Source organism: Condylura cristata, unplaced genomic scaffold, assembly GCF_000260355.1.
Source record: "Condylura cristata isolate star-nosed mole 26May11 unplaced genomic scaffold, ConCri1.0 scaffold00012, whole genome shotgun sequence".
NCBI classification, from domain to species: domain Eukaryota; kingdom Metazoa; phylum Chordata; class Mammalia; order Eulipotyphla; family Talpidae; genus Condylura; species Condylura cristata.
In genome coordinates this window covers 49,234,509-49,251,450 of record NW_004567113.1, presented here as the reverse complement: position 1 = coordinate 49,251,450, position 16,942 = coordinate 49,234,509, and the positions used below count along the sequence as shown (strand labels likewise).

Here is a 16,942-nt window from a genome sequence, read left to right as displayed (position 1 = left end):
TGCTCGTTTCCAATAAGACTACAAATAGTCATTCAATTTATATCTTCCAACATGAGAGTGCTTTAAATAGGCGTACTTGACAATCAAGAATTGTTTAAGAAATCATCACCTAATTTATTCTTCAGCAGAGGTTTTGTGGGGGCTTTAAGAAATTAAGAATTTATTATACATTTAAAAACCAGTACTGGGAAGTAAATACTTGCAAATCTTACATCTAATAAGGACTTCATATTCAGAATGTGTAATGAACTCATATAACTCAACAATAAAAATGTATATTACCTGCTTGATAGAGTGCTTGCATTAACTGTATGGATGCTTTTCTGAAGAAGAGCTGCAACTAGCCACTTAGCTCGTGAAAATGTATTCAACATTATTAAAGATGAGAGAAACGCAGATCAAAACCATGAGGTAACCCTTTCAGTCACTTGAATGGCCATAAAAACAACAACAAACATGGACAATGACAGGTGAGAGAAATTGCACTGCTCATACATTGCTGGGGAGAATGTAAAATGGCACAACCCCGGGAAAAATTCAGCTGCTTCTCTCAATGTGAAGGACAGATTTGCCAAACAAGTCTATACCTGTGGATCTCTCTATAAGGCTTGAAAACAAATGTCTGCACCAACACTTGTCCAGACATGTTAATGGCAGCATTATTCATAATTATAAAAAAAGTAGAAACAAATGCAACTCTCAATCAGCTGATAAGTGCATAAGTCAATTGTGTGTTCATGCAATGAACTTACCCCCCCACACACACACACACAGAGAACTGATATTTGTTCAACATGGTTGAACCTTGTAAATATTATCCAAAGTCAGAAAAGCCAAACCCAAAAGACAGAGGGCTCCCTTTACATGACATGTTCAGAACAGGCAATTCCATAGAGCTAGAAGTGAGTTAGTGCTGAACAAGAACTGGAGTGATGAGGGAAGGGCTGAGGATACATTTGGGGCTCTAGGATAAGGAGTATGCTCTGAAGGTTGATAACAAAGATGACTGTACAATTTTTGGGGTAAACTAAAAGCCACCAAATGGGACACTTCAAAAAGGTGCACTTTAAGCCATGTGAGTGGTCTACCAATATAGCTATCAATTGAATTATGAAGCAATTGATTAGGGAAAAAATAGTCCAAGACGCCTATAGTGGAGAGGATTAATGAAAAAAGTTTGAAAACAATTTTTCCTACAGAATATTGAATGTCAGTTTTCTTCATTTTATGCTTCTTAATATATTTTATTTTGATCCTCAAAATATGAACAAAATGGAACAATATCAAGTACTTTCCACGAGTCTCCTCTAACCTCTCATGTGTATATCATATATTTTGTTTAGGAAAATCATTAACATTCTATATGAGAATCAAAATTAATTCCCTCCTGTTTGGTAATAGCAATTTTCCATTTCTTTTTTTCCCTAGGCGTCTGAATAATAATGAATTCACAGTGCTGGAAGCTACAGGAATCTTCAAGAAACTTCCTCAGTTACGTAAAATGTAAGCCGTGCATTAGCCATCTTAAATTCTTAGTGTTTTGTATTTTTCCTCTACTTTGTTGTTTTATTTAGACTCCTTTGGAAAATAGAAAAGTCAGAGACTTTTCATGCAGAGACATGAATTTAGGGGATGACCCTGAGCCTCCCTCTTCTCTGAGTATGCCAGCCACATTTTCCTTATCATCTCCTCACCAAGGCAGCTGGTGTGATGTGACCACAGCAGGAGTCAGCCATCTAAGCATTTCAGAGATGGCTCAGTAATGTTCTGTGACTTCCTTGACTGTTCCCCAAACCACACTGTTGTTTTCTTCCAGCACATTCACTTCAACCCTTTGACTTTTTGCTTCGTTAAACTTTCATTAGAAGACTGTCAAATGTAAGGCTCGCTAAACTGCCCTGGTAGCTCTGCGGAGTTACTGCGTGTCCACAACTCATACTTTACAATAAGTTTATAAGCTCAGCAGTTTCAACCACACTCAGACATTCATCCTTCCCCTGAGGAGGAAGGACAGGCATGGGACAGAGGCCCAGGGTGAGGGCCCAGGAGCACCCTCCCATTTGAGGAGAGGCATGTCACCTGTGCGGCCACCTTTCATGCAGTAAGTGGCCGCCAGTCACAGAACCACAAGCATCAGCGCAAACTGTCAGCACAGACTGATGCACTTGGGCTCCACTTTACAGCTGCCCTTGGAGACATAATTTCTTCACAGTCCTCCTTTTCACTGACTGTTTTTTCCCTTAGCTATAAAATGCCTTTAAACTCAATATGTATTTATTAACTGGCAACTATACGCTCAGTGTTCTGAGAGGAATTCTAATGGTATATAAACGTGATTCTAGCTAGGAGGTATTCCTAGCCTTGCAGCAAGCCATGATGTACGAGAAAGAATCTCCAAAAAGGTGTTGCCTTCCCTGGGGCCAGCGCTGCAGTGTTTTCATCTTGGGCAAAATACTGATGGTTGTGTGGGCTCCTCAGCTCAGGAGAAGTTACCCGGAACAAGCTCATCTTCACATTCATTCTGGATGCGCATTTAATGTTGACAGACTTTGTCCATCCCTCTCTGTGCAATCACTTTCTTCTTAGCAATCACTAATCCTTTCCACGGTTTTCAGCAGGACTGTTTCTTAGTCAGTTTTGTGGCAGATGTAATGGTTCACACAACTCACTACCTGCCTCCGAGAATGTTATACTTACTCCTGGGTTTCTCGGTGCTGGTTGTGCTGGCTGTGCTGGTGTTTTCCCTCAAAAATACTCTCCTCATGGTGCCCCTGCTTTGGTTTGATCAGCTAGGACGGGGCTGTGTTTTGAGAGACTTGGGAGTGCTGGGCAGTAAAGAGCTTGGGGATTGTGGAAATCTTTGTTCTATGAAAGAAAATGCTCAAGCCTATTGTCTCCTTGTCCTTATTACTAGAAAGACATTGCTCAACATCTTGGCTTCAACCATTTTTATTTAGAAACTTTAGCAACAATAAAATCACAGACATCGAAGAAGGAGCATTTGAAGGAGCATCCGGTGTTAATGAAATACTCCTCACAAGTAATCGCCTGGAAAATGTTCAGCATAAGATGTTCAAGGGATTGGAAAGTCTCAAAACACTGTAAGTATGATCTGGCTTGTGATGCCTCTGCCACAGATTTGTAGGCAATACTGTAGGAGGGGAGAATCTGCTTTCATTGTCAGTGCTCTCTATCTCTCTCTCTCTGAATTATGGCTGCTTGCAGAGGGCTGGAGGGGCTGGGGAAAGTACTGTGTTTTTCCAAAACACTGCTTGTTGACCTAGATGAGGATTGGCTTGAACAGGAAGACCGCGCTTTGAGTTACTTGAATTTTCTACACAATACTTATGCAGATTTTATTATCACTAAAGTGTACAATTATGTCATTGACGAAAGTGGTGGTTTGAACCTTGGAAAAGACACAAACCAGAGAGTCTTTGGAAGCCATAAAGGAAACTGTGTGTCACTGAGAAGCAGCTCTTACTGAGGGCAGTGGAGAAATGCCCAGCTCCACTGTCTTGCCTAAACCTTCACCCCTCCCCACACTAGAGTCTGCACCAGTGGCACTGATGGTCCAGATGCCCAGGCCTGCTGTTTTTTAGATGCAGAAGGACAGGGCACTTCCCCAGCCAGTGGGGGTTGCTAAAGCATCAAGTATGCAAATCTGGGCCTTCCCAGTCACATAGGGGTTAAGTCCCAGCCCTGGCCAAGGAGTGGACCCACGTGGCACGGCAGACCTCTCCTGTCTCGCCCGTTGCTCCCCTCAGCAGTTTATTTCAGTGCATCTGCCTGTTCTGCTCCCCACTCTGTCTCTGGTGAAGCCTCTCACCCACCACACCTCTGGCCTGTACCCCAGTTCTTTACTCAAAAATAAATAAATATTTTAAAATAAAATTCAGATCCTGCTGAACAAGCAGTCACAGACACATGAAATGTTCACCTTGCGCATCCAGTGATAGTCTGGAATCAAACGACCAACTCTTCCAGCAGGACCAGCCTGCTATCTGCTGACCCTTCCAAGGGGCCTTCGAACAATTGTACTAATACTGCTGTATGCTCCGTAGGGAAGAGAGATGAGGAACGAAGAGAGAGGGCAAAGAACACATGCCACAGGGGTCGCATGCCTCTGAGGGCTCCGGGCCCCACACCCAGGCATCACAGAAACCCGCACATGTGCAAGTCTCCCTTTTTAGACAGCAGCTGAGGGAGACCTGGTTACTACAGCCTTTTGAAGGAGTTGGCAGGGAGGTAACCTGGGGAAGGAGGGCCTGCACCTCCATTTCTATTAGTCTGCCATGGCCACTGTCACAACTAACCAGAGGCTGAATGACAGAAACAACAGATTCTTGTTTTCTCACAGTTGAAGAGGTTAGAAGTCCCAGGTGAGGTGCATAGAGAGCGTCCAGTGAGGCTCTTTTCTAGATTCATGGCTTGCCACCTTCTCAGTATGACCTTGCCTTACCTCTGTGTGCAGAAAGTGAGAGAGAGGGATGGGGTGGAAGAAGGGGGGGGGGTAGAAAGAGAGGGAGAGAGAGAGAGCCCTTCCTCTTCTTGTGAGAACTCAGGTGCTACCAAATAAGGTCCCAAGACTTCCTTTAACACTCATTACTTCCCTGAAGACCCTGTCTATCTCCAAATATGATCTGAGTTTTAGGGCTTCCAGGTCAAATGTCAGCAGAGAACAAGTTCAGCCTCTGATATGCCCCAAAATGGTCTCCTCTACCCGCTCTTTTCACAGGGCTTTGCCTGAGGTAAGCTCTGATTTCACTTTTTCCTGATGACTGTGTGTCTCTTGTGTTTTGGCCCCTGAGGCAGACACGGATACACTCACCCACAGGCTTTGCTCCTGAACCCCACTTTCCAGAACAAGCAGCATAGAGCATTTAAAGCCAAGCTCTGCTTTCCAAAGACCCAGAATAGGTTGATCAGGACATAGCTATCCCTGTCAGTGTATCTTTTAGTCTGGAATTGTGTCTGACAAGACACCCCAAGCCCTACATTTCTAATGCTTCAGGGCAAATACACCTCTGCCTGTACTGTACATATTTGAATGAGTCTTTGACAACCCACCCCACCTCCCCAGTGTTACAGGCAAACTAAAGTACATGTGTATGCTAATGGATTTTTCCAGAAACAGAAAGAAAAGATTTCTTCAATTCCTCATGTGACCCCAACATGAAGCCCCAGTGATCTTATTATCAATAGCAAAGCATAGCATGGATGGACATGCTTTGTTGCTCTGTTTTTGTTTGCTAAGATAAAAGGATGCCTTGATAAGGAGGGAAACATCCTTATCTGGGACTCAGCAAAAGGCAAAAGCTAATATTTCTTACTTATTATAGCACAATAGAGAAGGAAAAAAACACTATTAATTTATTTTGGAGTATATGTTTCATGTGCTGCTTTCTTCTCACAGGGTGGTCAACCCCTGTCTGGTAAAAGTAAGGGCAATCAATAGACATTTCAGCGATTCTGAATAAGTTTTATGGCTATTCATGCTTAAATGGGGTTATAGAAGCTTTAGGTTCCTTTACTAAGCCCCACACACTAACATTTCAACAACGTTCAAACTGAGAATGAAGCCAAAACTTTAGCAGTGATGTTGAGGAAATGACAAAAAATGTTAATTCCACTCATGACAAGAGTCAGAAAGTTTGCAAGATAAGCTTGTTTAAATTTTGTGTAGAATAATTGGAATCTGTTAACTCAGGCCTTTTTTAGGTTCTCAGCTTCAAACAATGAAGTAATTTTCATAGATAACTTGTGCAAGTTTTGTGGATGTGATAGAGGGCAGCGGGGAGCACGCAAACTGGCCAAGGACATTGCTCAAGTACTGTCTGAGTTCTCCACCCAAGCATCAATTGCAAGACTAGGCAGGCTGAGGGAACAACAGCAAAGGGATTTATTTAACAAACCAGGGAGAAACAAAGAGTTACGAAGGCCAAAAACAGTCATCCACCTCACCCTAGCACTGTACAGTATTTTTCAGTCCTAAACAAAAGCAGCTAAAATGGTGTTTTCACACCACTGAGTGCTCAGAGCTGCTCTCCCAAACAATAGGTCACATACCTAAAATGGCATCTCCCTGCCTCAGCTAACTAGAGCACACAGAAGCCAGACTTTAGGCCGTGTTCCAACTCACAAAAACAGCAAAAGACACAACAGAAGATGCTCCCAAATTACAAAAATGCCTCGCCACAGCACCAGACAAGCGAAACTCAAAACAACAGCTGCAGTTCAGTGAGGCTTCTGGCTCGGGTCCTTCACCTTCCCTGCCAGGCTGTAACAGCAGCAAAACCATTTCAGCCCCTTGGCTACTTGTGAGCGACTTTTCTCCTGAAAAGAACTTTTCTCGCAGCCTTTGAGTGCTGGAGGATTCCACCTTCAGAAACCCTCAAAACCCTCAAAATTAGCATGGTGGGGGCTGAAATCCACTGACCTCAAATGCTGAAGATCTAAAATGCTGAATTCCAAAGACTAGTGACTGAATCGGCACCCCTTCTGCAGTCCCTTATCGGTCGCACCTCCCCCCTCAAAATGCAATACGTTTTAACGTTTTCACTGGGCCTCTCTGTCCTCACCAGCACCCCCTCCAGTGGCTTTAGCCACCGGTTACAGATACGCTCTCCCGGCTCCCATTGACACCGACTCCAGGGGGTGTATCCCTAGGACACCCTCATTAGTTGTCTCCTGTGGGTATTGATTCCTTCCTGCCTCCTTTCCATTCAACCTCAGATGTAATGCTACTGTGAATACACTAATCACAGAGCTTCAAGGGCTGGGAGAGCTGTAGGTGAATCAGGATGTTACATAATCATGCACACACAATTACAGCATAAATGAAAACATTCTACACCACAGGTGGGATTAAGGCCATGCCGAGGCTCACAGTGCGTTTTGTAACTGAGTGTCATCATTGGCAACTCTGAATGCCCTATGCTCGAGCAAGAGTCTCTGTGTGTGTCCACAGCCATTTCCAGTGACAAGAGAACATTCTGAGAGCAGTAATGAATGCTGCACATTTTCAAAGAGAGGTTATTTTGGTCCTCAGGTAAGCAAAATGGATTGCCTGATGTTTTATCTTCATAACAGTTTCTCTTTTTCCCTCTAGGATGTTGAGGAGTAATCGCATAAGCTGCGTAGGGAATGACAGTTTCATTGGGCTCAGTTCTGTGCGTTTGCTTTCTTTATATGATAATCAAATTACTACGATTGCACCAGGGGCATTTGATACTCTCCATTCGTTATCTACTCTGTAAGTATGAAACAGTCTGCATGTGTGCATCCCGGCCAATGTATTATATTTATTGCTTCTCTTGATAGCATTTAATGCATTATTAAGCATCTCACCAAAAAAAATAAAAAAAAAAAAATAAGCGTTCAAACTTTGGGAATATGTGGTGTGATAACATACATCTGAAGATTTGTGCACACCCTTGTTGTAAAACAGGGTTGTAAACCAACGTTACCAACACAAGCATAACTAATACTATGTAATTTATAAACGTGAACAAGAACTTATGTATCAAGGCTCATTTTCACGTTTCACCTTTTTCCAAAAATGTTGCCATTTCTATTAAAGTTGAACAAAAATTAATTATTCGTCATCAACTCTTTCTTAATAATATAAATCACGTTGACTTCTAAATGTTAATCTTATTTTAACATGATTGTGCTGCAAATACAAGAAATGTAGATTTCCCCCAGTGCTCTCAGGCATATCCTTTCAATGTTAGTGTCTTAAAAAGCAGAGTTGATATGGGACGTTGCTTCTGTCTGGGCTCAAAAGCATCATTCGTAATGCCAGGAGATACAGTAGGACAGCCGGACCAACAATAAAAGCTGTTCACTAGCAGACATTTAGGGAAACATTGAAGTAATAGGTTGAGCCTGTTGACAAGGCTATTTTATGTAGACAGTTTGAGAAGAAAGAGTATTTATAGGTCTATAGCTAGAACTCAGAAAGCATACAAGAAAAAGAACACCTCAAAACAATGCATTTCAGGCCTGCTGTATGTCAGTATTGAAAAAGCAGTGTTTGAAATTATGTATCTATCACTGATAAGATTTCCCAGTAATGGTGGCATCAGAATATACTCCTCTAAGTCAAAAGGTAGTTAGAGGAGAAAAAAACCCACGTTATGTATAGCTTAAGTCACTGAAGAAATAATGTGAGGGAACCACATCCATCCATCAGCAAAGTACTTAATCCTCTTTCCTCATAAAATGTGACATTTTACATAGAGTGACTAATTTGTGCATATTAAAGATGGCATGTTTATAAATAATGGGATTGTCAATAGGTTTGTGCTGAAGTAGTCAGATGCCAAAAGTATTGAGATTTGTAGAAGTAAATTCATTTTTATAACTGGCGTTTAATCAACTCAGCTGTCAGTTTAGATGGGAAACCTATTCTCTGGAGCAAATAAGAGATGGAAATCTTGAAATGACAAATTAATGAAATAGCTGTTGTCAGGTTAAACTCAATAATATAAGGTAATCAGCCTTCATCTTTATATTAAATTACTGCATTATCAGTGTGGGGAAGTTTGACAGCAAGTCGGATCTCTGACATGTTTAAATTATCTCTAAATGAGATACCTATCAGGATCCACTGTCTAAACCCTAAATTGCTGCCTTCGGTTAATTTTTCCCCGAGACCTTATTTGCAGTCTTCTTAAATGAAAGTGCTGTTGTTTAATGTTAAGTTCCAAAGAAATATTTTAGCCAAACAATGCAGCCCATCTGTTATGTGTGATTGAGTAGGGGGAAAACATAGGAAGAATGAGAAAAAATCCTCCCCACTGCTATGGTGGGGTCAGATGGGAGCACGGGGCTTTGAGACAGTAGAAAGCAGAACCTTGAACTCAACCGTGTCTTGTTTCTCTGCAACTCTCAGAAATCTCCTGGCCAATCCTTTTAACTGTAACTGTTATTTGGCGTGGTTGGGAGAATGGCTGAGGAAGAAAAGGATTGTCACTGGAAACCCTCGATGTCAGAAGCCGTATTTCCTCAAAGAAATCCCCATCCAGGACGTGGCCATCCAGGACTTCACGTGTGATGATGGTAAGGAAATCTGGCCACAGCTGCGGTCAGTAGCTTGCCATGCCGTCCCTCCTGAATTACATCCTGGGCACGCACTGCAGGCCACAGCTGGCAGTGAGCCTTCTCTGGTCCTGTGTTCTGCTTTTGTGGTGTTTTCGCCAGGACTACACTTTTCTGTCCCAGTCCAGTTTAGTCTCTTGAGTTTCGGCCAGTGGTGGATACTACCTACAGAGCTTCTATGGAAATTTTCTTACTGCCGCTAAGGCATCCCTTTTTGGAATTACCATTTTCAAATGAGAAAATGAATAGCATTATAAAATAGAAGCTCTGATACATCGAATAAAGTAGTAGTTTTCATTTCTTAAATGTGTTCTGTGTAGATCGCCACATCAAAGTCTCAAAAACTTGCAAGTCGGGAGAACAGGTTCTATTCCTGCAATCCGTAAGAGAGAGAGCTTTCATTTGAACTTTGTATTTTAAAATGAGACACCCGAAGAATTTTGCTTCAAATTTCGAATTAATCAGTGTCCCTTCATGTTTGTCTCCATAGAATTTCTTCATAATTCAGAATAGTTTATATAAATTACGGAACAAAGAAAACAAGTATTATACTCCAAATTGGGAGTTATATTCTGGAGATCTGCCCTAGGCAGTTTGAAAACTGGGAGAAACAGAAGGTACAGAGTCGGTTTATAACTTCAGAATGACCTGTGCTTCAAACCATGATAATGCAAGATTCTTGTATCATTACATTAGAGGATCATGATTCTATCCGATGCCTTCAAAGCCACCAATCTGGGTTTTCCCATTTTTCTTCTGGCCGTTTAGGAAATGATGATAACAGTTGCTCCCCGCTCTCCCGCTGTCCCGCTGAATGCACCTGCTTGGACACCGTTGTGCGATGTAGCAATAAGGGCTTGAAGGTCTTGCCCAAAGGTATTCCAAGAGATGTCACTGAGCTGTAAGTAGAGCTTCTTTTTCCCTTTCCCCTCAGCACTGAGCTTTCATGCTCCCTGGAAAGTGGAGAACGAGCAAAAATCTTTTAAGAGTCCTATTTGCAAACTACATTCTAGGAGCTCTAATTAGTATCGTGGAAAACCCTAACCAAATAATCTCAAAGCTAGCTCAGAGGCTCTTGGGAAATGCTCGCTGAATGTTTCTCTTCTCTTCGCTGTAGGATGTCTCAGCGCCTTTGTTATCCTACAGTGGGCTGTGAGCTTCCAAGAGAGGACAGTAAAATAGAGGGCAGCTCCCATGCCTGCTAGTCCCGATAGCGCTTTTCTCAGAGTGCTTTGCAAGATTAATGTTCCATTGACTGCACCTTGGGAAATGCTGTATTTTAGTTTATCTACTGCATCTGGGATATTCCATATGGTTAATTATTCTTTACCACTATGTCCCCTGAGAGAAGAGCTCACCACCTGGAAGACATAAATATCTCAGATGTGGAAGAAGCTGGTATAATCCTTACCCCAAAAAAGAGCTACTGCCCCTTGGACTGGAGTCAGAAGCCTTTAGATCATAAGGGATGTGAGGCTAATTTTTCCTAACATTTTCATAGCTGACATTTAACCAAAAATTACGTGGTTGACGTACCACATCTAATACCTAGATACTAACCCCACCCACGCCTCCTGAGCCGCCTCATGCTTTCTATGGAGTATAAATCAAAGTACAAGCTGATTGAATATGGCGCAGGCATGCTCCCTTTATCCATACACTAATCAGCATGAACAGACGCTCATAGGAAGGCAGCTGAGTCATTCTGCCTCCGCTTATTTTTGTGAATATGGAATATGGAACTGTGTATCGAGAGTGATTTAAGTGCCAATGTAATGGGTGCAGATGGATCTAAGTGTTCACGTAAGCAAACTGCAGCATCATGGGGTTGAAGATGTCATTTCAGTTTTCAAGGAACTTGTTTTCAAATTATGTACACTGCTGTGATTCCTATCCTGCGTGCAACACTGAGAAAGGTGGTGTGATTTTTCAATTTGAATTGTTGTAGAGTTCATTTTCTCTTGCTCCCACTTGCAGTTGTTAACTATCAGCACTGATTGCGTGTGTGTGTGTGTGTGTGTAACAGAGAGAGAGAGAGAGTCAATATTTAATTCTTTTTCTAATATGTATTTATGTCAGAAGATCACCCTCCTTCCAGCTAGACACTGATAGATTATTCTGTGAGCAAAACATTGACTCTACAAAAGTCTGTTAAGTCTCTAACTTTCAGATCACCCTGATGCTAAATCCCTTCTGTGATTTTGACTAACCTATATCTTTGTTATTTTTTTTACCTAATTCCCAACAGCTAATTTTAAACATTCTTTAATTTCTTTATTAAGCAGCATATGAAAACCTGCTTGATTCATGGCCTGTCTATGCTGTCTGTGTCTTTTATCAGAGTCTAATCTGCAATCTGTTCCTCTGCAAACTACTTAAAAAGTATGTTCGTTTCTAAAGACAGTGTAACAGAGATCAGAAATAAATAAATAAATAATACATATATATATATATATATATATATATATATATATATATATATATATATATAAACTATCTCTGGTGAGTTCTAGTTTTACCTCCCCAACAGCTTTGTCTTAGACCCCATACCAAGTCAGCAAGAACCTTCTCTACAACAACACATGTGCATGTATTAGAAAAATTTGTGTGCATATTACATTAAATTGTTAAAGAATTTAGCAAAAATATGTATGTACTGGTGAGCAATTTTTAACAAACGGTTCCCATTACTTTTAATCAGTTCCATATAATTTCCCTGTTAGAGTGTTTTGTGTGTAAACACCCGTAGCCTGTATTCTGGATCACTTTAGTTTTGTTATGACATTTTCTGGTATAAAGGGGATGTGCTCAAGTATATAGGATTACGGCGCCCTCTGGCGGCACTAGAAAACTTAGCTTGAGGGGGAGAAAAAGGGAGAGCATTGATTTGGGAAGTCAGAAAATTTGAGTAGGCTTAAGGAGTCATAATTTACATGACAAATAAATAGCTTTCGCCCATTTTTTTTAACTTGTTCCTTGTGGATAATGGTTTCCATCTTGAAATATTTGCAATAAATTGGTATCTTAAGCAATGCCTCACTTACTCCCACCGTCAGCAGAAGTACCCATCTCAGCCTTGCATGTGGAGAATGACCAGCACGTGGGGCCAGAGGGGTCACGTGCTCCCGGGGCAGGGTTACTCCTCACCAGCAGTGTCTGCAAAGAGCAGACTGAGAAGAGATGAATTTTTCTGTCTGCAATATTATGGGTATAACTGTAAAGCAACCTTTAGTTTTATGTCATCAGCCTGTTTGTTTTCTGATTATTCTGCTGACTGTTAAGTAGAAAGGAAATTTTTCTTATAGATGGTTATTTGATTATTACTTCTGCATATTTGTACAGTAGTGGCACAGTTGGTAAATGGTAGGGCTTGCTATGAAACTGCCAAAAGTTACTGTCACCAGGCAGATGTGTTGTGGTAAACACTCTTTTTAAGGTGCCTTCCTGGTGGCACAGGGGTTAGGTCTCAGCACTAAGAAGCTACCAGCAGCCACTGCAGCATGAATCCAATCTCCAGCCAGGGAGGTGACCCACGGGGCACAGCAGACCTCTGTTGTCTCGCCCACTGTTTTCCTCAGCAGTGCATTTCAGTAGATCCGCCTGTTCTGCTTCCCACTCTGTCTCTGGGGAATCCTCTCACCACCCCTGCACCTCTGGCCTGTACTCCAGTTCTGTATGTCTAAATAAATAAATCTTTTAAAAATGTATTTATGTTTACTAAGGTAACATGGGGGTACCCCCATCAGGTAGGGATATAACATCTTAAAGCAAAAATTGCTAAGTGCTTCTTGGCCTCAATTCAAAGTAAAATATTGTCAATACTTTTATGAAGTGTCAGTGGTTACTTTTAGAAAAACAATCTTGTTTTCTTATCTTTAGGTATCTGGATGGGAACCAATTCACACTGGTTCCCAAGGAACTCTCTAACTACAAACACTTAACCCTTATGTAAGTAATGTAATTTACATCTTTGACTTACTCTGTCTCATGAAAATGGGGAAGAGTAGGGGGCAGAAGATTTAGTGTACCTTTCAGATAATATAAATCATTTACAGTGAGAGTCTTCTCTCCTTGCTGATTGCTGTTCTGGATCACCAGCTCCATCTTCATTGAATATAAATCAGGCCATGGCGCAGCTGAGGGAAAGATCCACCTTGATTTCTGTTCCAAGTACAAATGTGATCAAGCCTAAACATCAACGAGCTATGGAAGTGCAGAGATTTGGGTTTCCCTACTGATCACGAAATGGGCTATTATATGACAACACAGGATAAACAATACAAAAATAATTTTTATTCTTAAGCAGACAGGGTAATAACTGTTCTGAAAGGATATGATTAATCTAGTTTATTAGGATGGATTCTCTGATCTAATCCTTTATGAATTAAGCGATAGCCTTCCAGTATGAAAAATTATTTTATTAAATCCATATTTACTTATACACTATTTAAGTAAATGACAAAGATGCTGACATTCTGAGTATAAATTTCCAAACATTGATTTTTTTTTAACTTGATTTGATGTCCTAAAATAACATCTCTTTTTTTCTTAATGAAAATAAGTTTTCACTGCCCTCAGGTAGCAAATCCAAAGTTATATAATATAAAACATTCCAATCCAGTTATGTATACAGTCCGTTAAAAAAAAAAACTTCATTATGTATAATGTCACATTTAGAATTGCTCGTTGGTAATTAATGAAATGCCTCACAACACAGAAATGTCAACAGTGATAATATATGTTAAGGGAAATAGTTTTCAGTTTATCTGATTCTAGAATAAACATGGCTGGCTTGGGAGGCAGGTTTGTGCGGCTCCTAGATTAGGCAGTCTTGTCCCTAATGAGTGACTTCGAGAACCCGGTAGCAGGAAATGTCACACTTCTCACATTTTGGGGCACGAAGCCCCGCTGATGGCCACATGGCCTGACCCGTTCAGGGCGCCTGGCCTCTCGCGCGTCAGCAGGCTGGAGTGAGCATCCCGAGTCTTGCTGCGGACTGTCTAGGAGCTTGCAGGGTCCTTTGTCCTCAGGTGGAAGCTGAGAACCAGAGAAACTGTAGGATGGATCCAGGCAGAGCTGCCTTGGCGAGGAGCCTCATCTCACCCCTTCTGTTTCTCTTGCAGAGACTTAAGTAACAACCGAATCAGCACCCTGTCTAACCAGAGCTTCAGCAACATGACTCAGCTCCTCACCCTGTGAGTGTGGGCGTGTGGGACACAGGAAAGGTTCAGCGGACAGCAGCCTGTCCAAGTGCTGGCCTTCCTGGATAAGACAGATGGTTTCTGCTCTCCGGGAATGCAAAAGGAGGAACAGTCAAGTTAAACTTGTATAAGCAAATACAGATGTTACAACAAGTGTCAGATTCTAGAAAAAAAGAGTAGCCAGCCTGAGTGGTGGGTTTGGGAAAGATTCTTCAGAAAGGCTTGGGGAAGGGGGCGGTCAGTTTCGGGGGGCTTCAGGCAAGGCAGAACATATCCCAGGCTGTCTTTGTGGAATAAATACTGCTAAGTGGTCTTAGTGAGCCAATGAATGCCCAGAGATGCATAGAAAAGGCATCAGTATCCCCAACTCGGAAGATCAAACACTAACCTTTTTCTTGATTGCTTTTTTATTACCACTGGGGAAACCCTTCGTAAAATGAATCGGCTTCTGTGTGCTTTCAGAATTCTTAGCTACAACCGTCTGCGATGTATTCCACCGCACACCTTCGACGGCTTGAAGTCTCTTCGATTACTGTAAGCATCGCATTTCGGTGAAATACCTGTTTGGGGGATATCACCTCGCCAGAGTGTCTTTTTGAAGATCTGATGTCTTTGTTAATTTTAAGTTGTTTAGCACCTATACTTTAGGATTTACCACACAATGGAAAGGAGGATAATCATGCCTCTGTGAGTGCTCAGTGGTTTTGATTTGGATAACGCCTTCTGTAAGAGTTGTAAGTCTATACATAATACCGCATATGTGCGGGGTTAGGTCCAGTGCATTTCTTGAAGAATATAGAACATTTCCATCTCTTTGTTATACACAGTACATGAGTGCAGTTTTTACTATAAAAGGTGTCCTGGCCCTCCCTGGTGGCGCAGTGGGTTAGGGCACTGCACTGAGAAGCTTAAGCCACTTCCGCATGAGTTCGATTCCCGCCTGCCCCAGAGGTGACCCACATGGCGCGGCAGACCTCTCCTGACCCGCCCGCTGCTCCCCTCAGCAGTGTACTTCGTCGATCTACCTGTTCTGCTCCCCACTCTGTTCCTGGTGAATCCTCTCACCCTCCACATCTCTGGCCTGTACTCCAGTTCTGTATGAATAAATAAATAAATCTTTAAAAAAAAAAAAGGTGTCCTAACGTACATATAACCCTCAATCCCAATCTCTGATCTCAGATTAATACTTGAAGGTTTTGTCTATGTGCACTTGTTTTTATACTGATACATGCATGCCCCTGGCTGTATCACTTTTAAAAACCACGAGTTGCATTTGTTTTTGTCCTGCATTGGCTAACTTGATTTAACAATACACTTTAGCGTTCTTCCATTTCATCATCTATCATATACCTGTCTTCAGATAGAGAATTTCCATCAGGTGAAGCGATCTGGGTGTTTCATCTGATGACCCTTCTCTTTCCTCTCACCCAGCCTAACCCCATAAGTACCCGCGTGCACCTCCACCACGCTCATCTCAATGCAGCTGTGCTAGATGAACGGTGATTGGCACAGGGAGTGTGGCATCAAGCATATTGGCAAAAATCAAAAGCAGCCATCCACTTGTCCCCCCAACACCCTGTTGCCAATTTACAAATGTATTTTTTCCACCAACTGTTTAATAGGGCATCTGTTTCAAAGCTCACTAGCAAATACTGAGCACTATTAATCTTTCCATTTTTGACATAGGACGCATTGAGCATTATTTTCAATTCCTGTTTTAATTTGCATTTCCAATTACTAGAGCATTTGAGTACGTTTGTTTATTCAGAATTTGTTCTTTTCTGTGAGCCTGATGCTATCACTCCCACTGGGGAGGGGGATACTTTGTCATTTCCTTATTAACATACGCACTATTATGTGTCTGCCAGCTGACTCCTAAGTTTGCAGGTCTTTCTGAAAAATAAATTAATCCTTGTATTAATGTGGCAAGTATTTCCCATTACTTTTCTGTTTTATATTAGAGATATATTTTATGTTACCAAAATGTATCTCTTTTTTCCACATGGTTTTTGAGTTTTAGATAATGCTTTCAAATGCTCTTTATATATAAGGAGTTCTTCTAGATTTCTCTTTAATACATTTTACATCATTTTTTACTTTTAACTCTTCAATCTAGAATTTATTTTATGAATATGATCTGAGGTAGGTACCAACTTTTTGTTTTCCCAAGTCAATACCTAGTTGTCCCAATTGTATGCATTGAATAAATTGTCTTTTCTGCACTGAGTAGGCATTTTTGGTAAACTCTCTGAGATGTAGAAAATTTCATTTTTATTTTCTTTTCTTTTAGTTCCTTACATGGAAATGACATTTCTGCTGTGCCTGATGGTGCCTTTAATGATCTTTCTGCATTATCACACCTGTGAGTACCTTGCCCATGAATGTGGGTGTAGGGTCAAACCCCCTGGTAAATGAGCTTGGAGCAGTCCTCTGTCACACCTCTATTGTAACATCACTCAATGCAATCAGTTTCATCTATAAGAAAATGTAAAGGGTTTCTTCTAGATACAGTAACCTCTACAAGACAGCTTAATGTACCCTTCTGACCCTAGAGTCTATGAGATGAGTCTTTTTTTGCTTATCTAAAATTATCCCTTCTCATATACACGGCTTTTCAATATCCTAGTCTATGTCTT

The 16,942-nt window shown here is 41.4% G+C and overlaps 1 protein-coding gene across 5 annotated transcripts in view; it reads left to right on the top strand.

Annotated features, from left to right (window-relative positions):
• The window catches only part of SLIT2 (slit homolog 2 (Drosophila)), a 289,330-nt gene that overhangs the window by 217,283 nt on the left and 55,105 nt on the right, over positions 1 to 16,942 (top strand). For all 5 annotated transcript variants that reach the window (XM_004681383.2, XM_004681382.2, XM_012724161.1 and 2 more), the window contains 9 exons: positions 1,429 to 1,503; positions 2,958 to 3,101; positions 7,112 to 7,255; positions 8,900 to 9,066; positions 9,874 to 10,006; positions 12,985 to 13,053; positions 14,229 to 14,300; positions 14,769 to 14,840; positions 16,597 to 16,668. In XM_004681383.2, the coding sequence (XP_004681440.1) occupies positions 1,429 to 1,503; positions 2,958 to 3,101; positions 7,112 to 7,255; positions 8,900 to 9,066; positions 9,874 to 10,006; positions 12,985 to 13,053; positions 14,229 to 14,300; positions 14,769 to 14,840; positions 16,597 to 16,668 (948 nt within the window). The remainder of the gene's footprint in view (positions 1 to 1,428; positions 1,504 to 2,957; positions 3,102 to 7,111; positions 7,256 to 8,899; positions 9,067 to 9,873; positions 10,007 to 12,984; positions 13,054 to 14,228; positions 14,301 to 14,768; positions 14,841 to 16,596; positions 16,669 to 16,942) is intronic.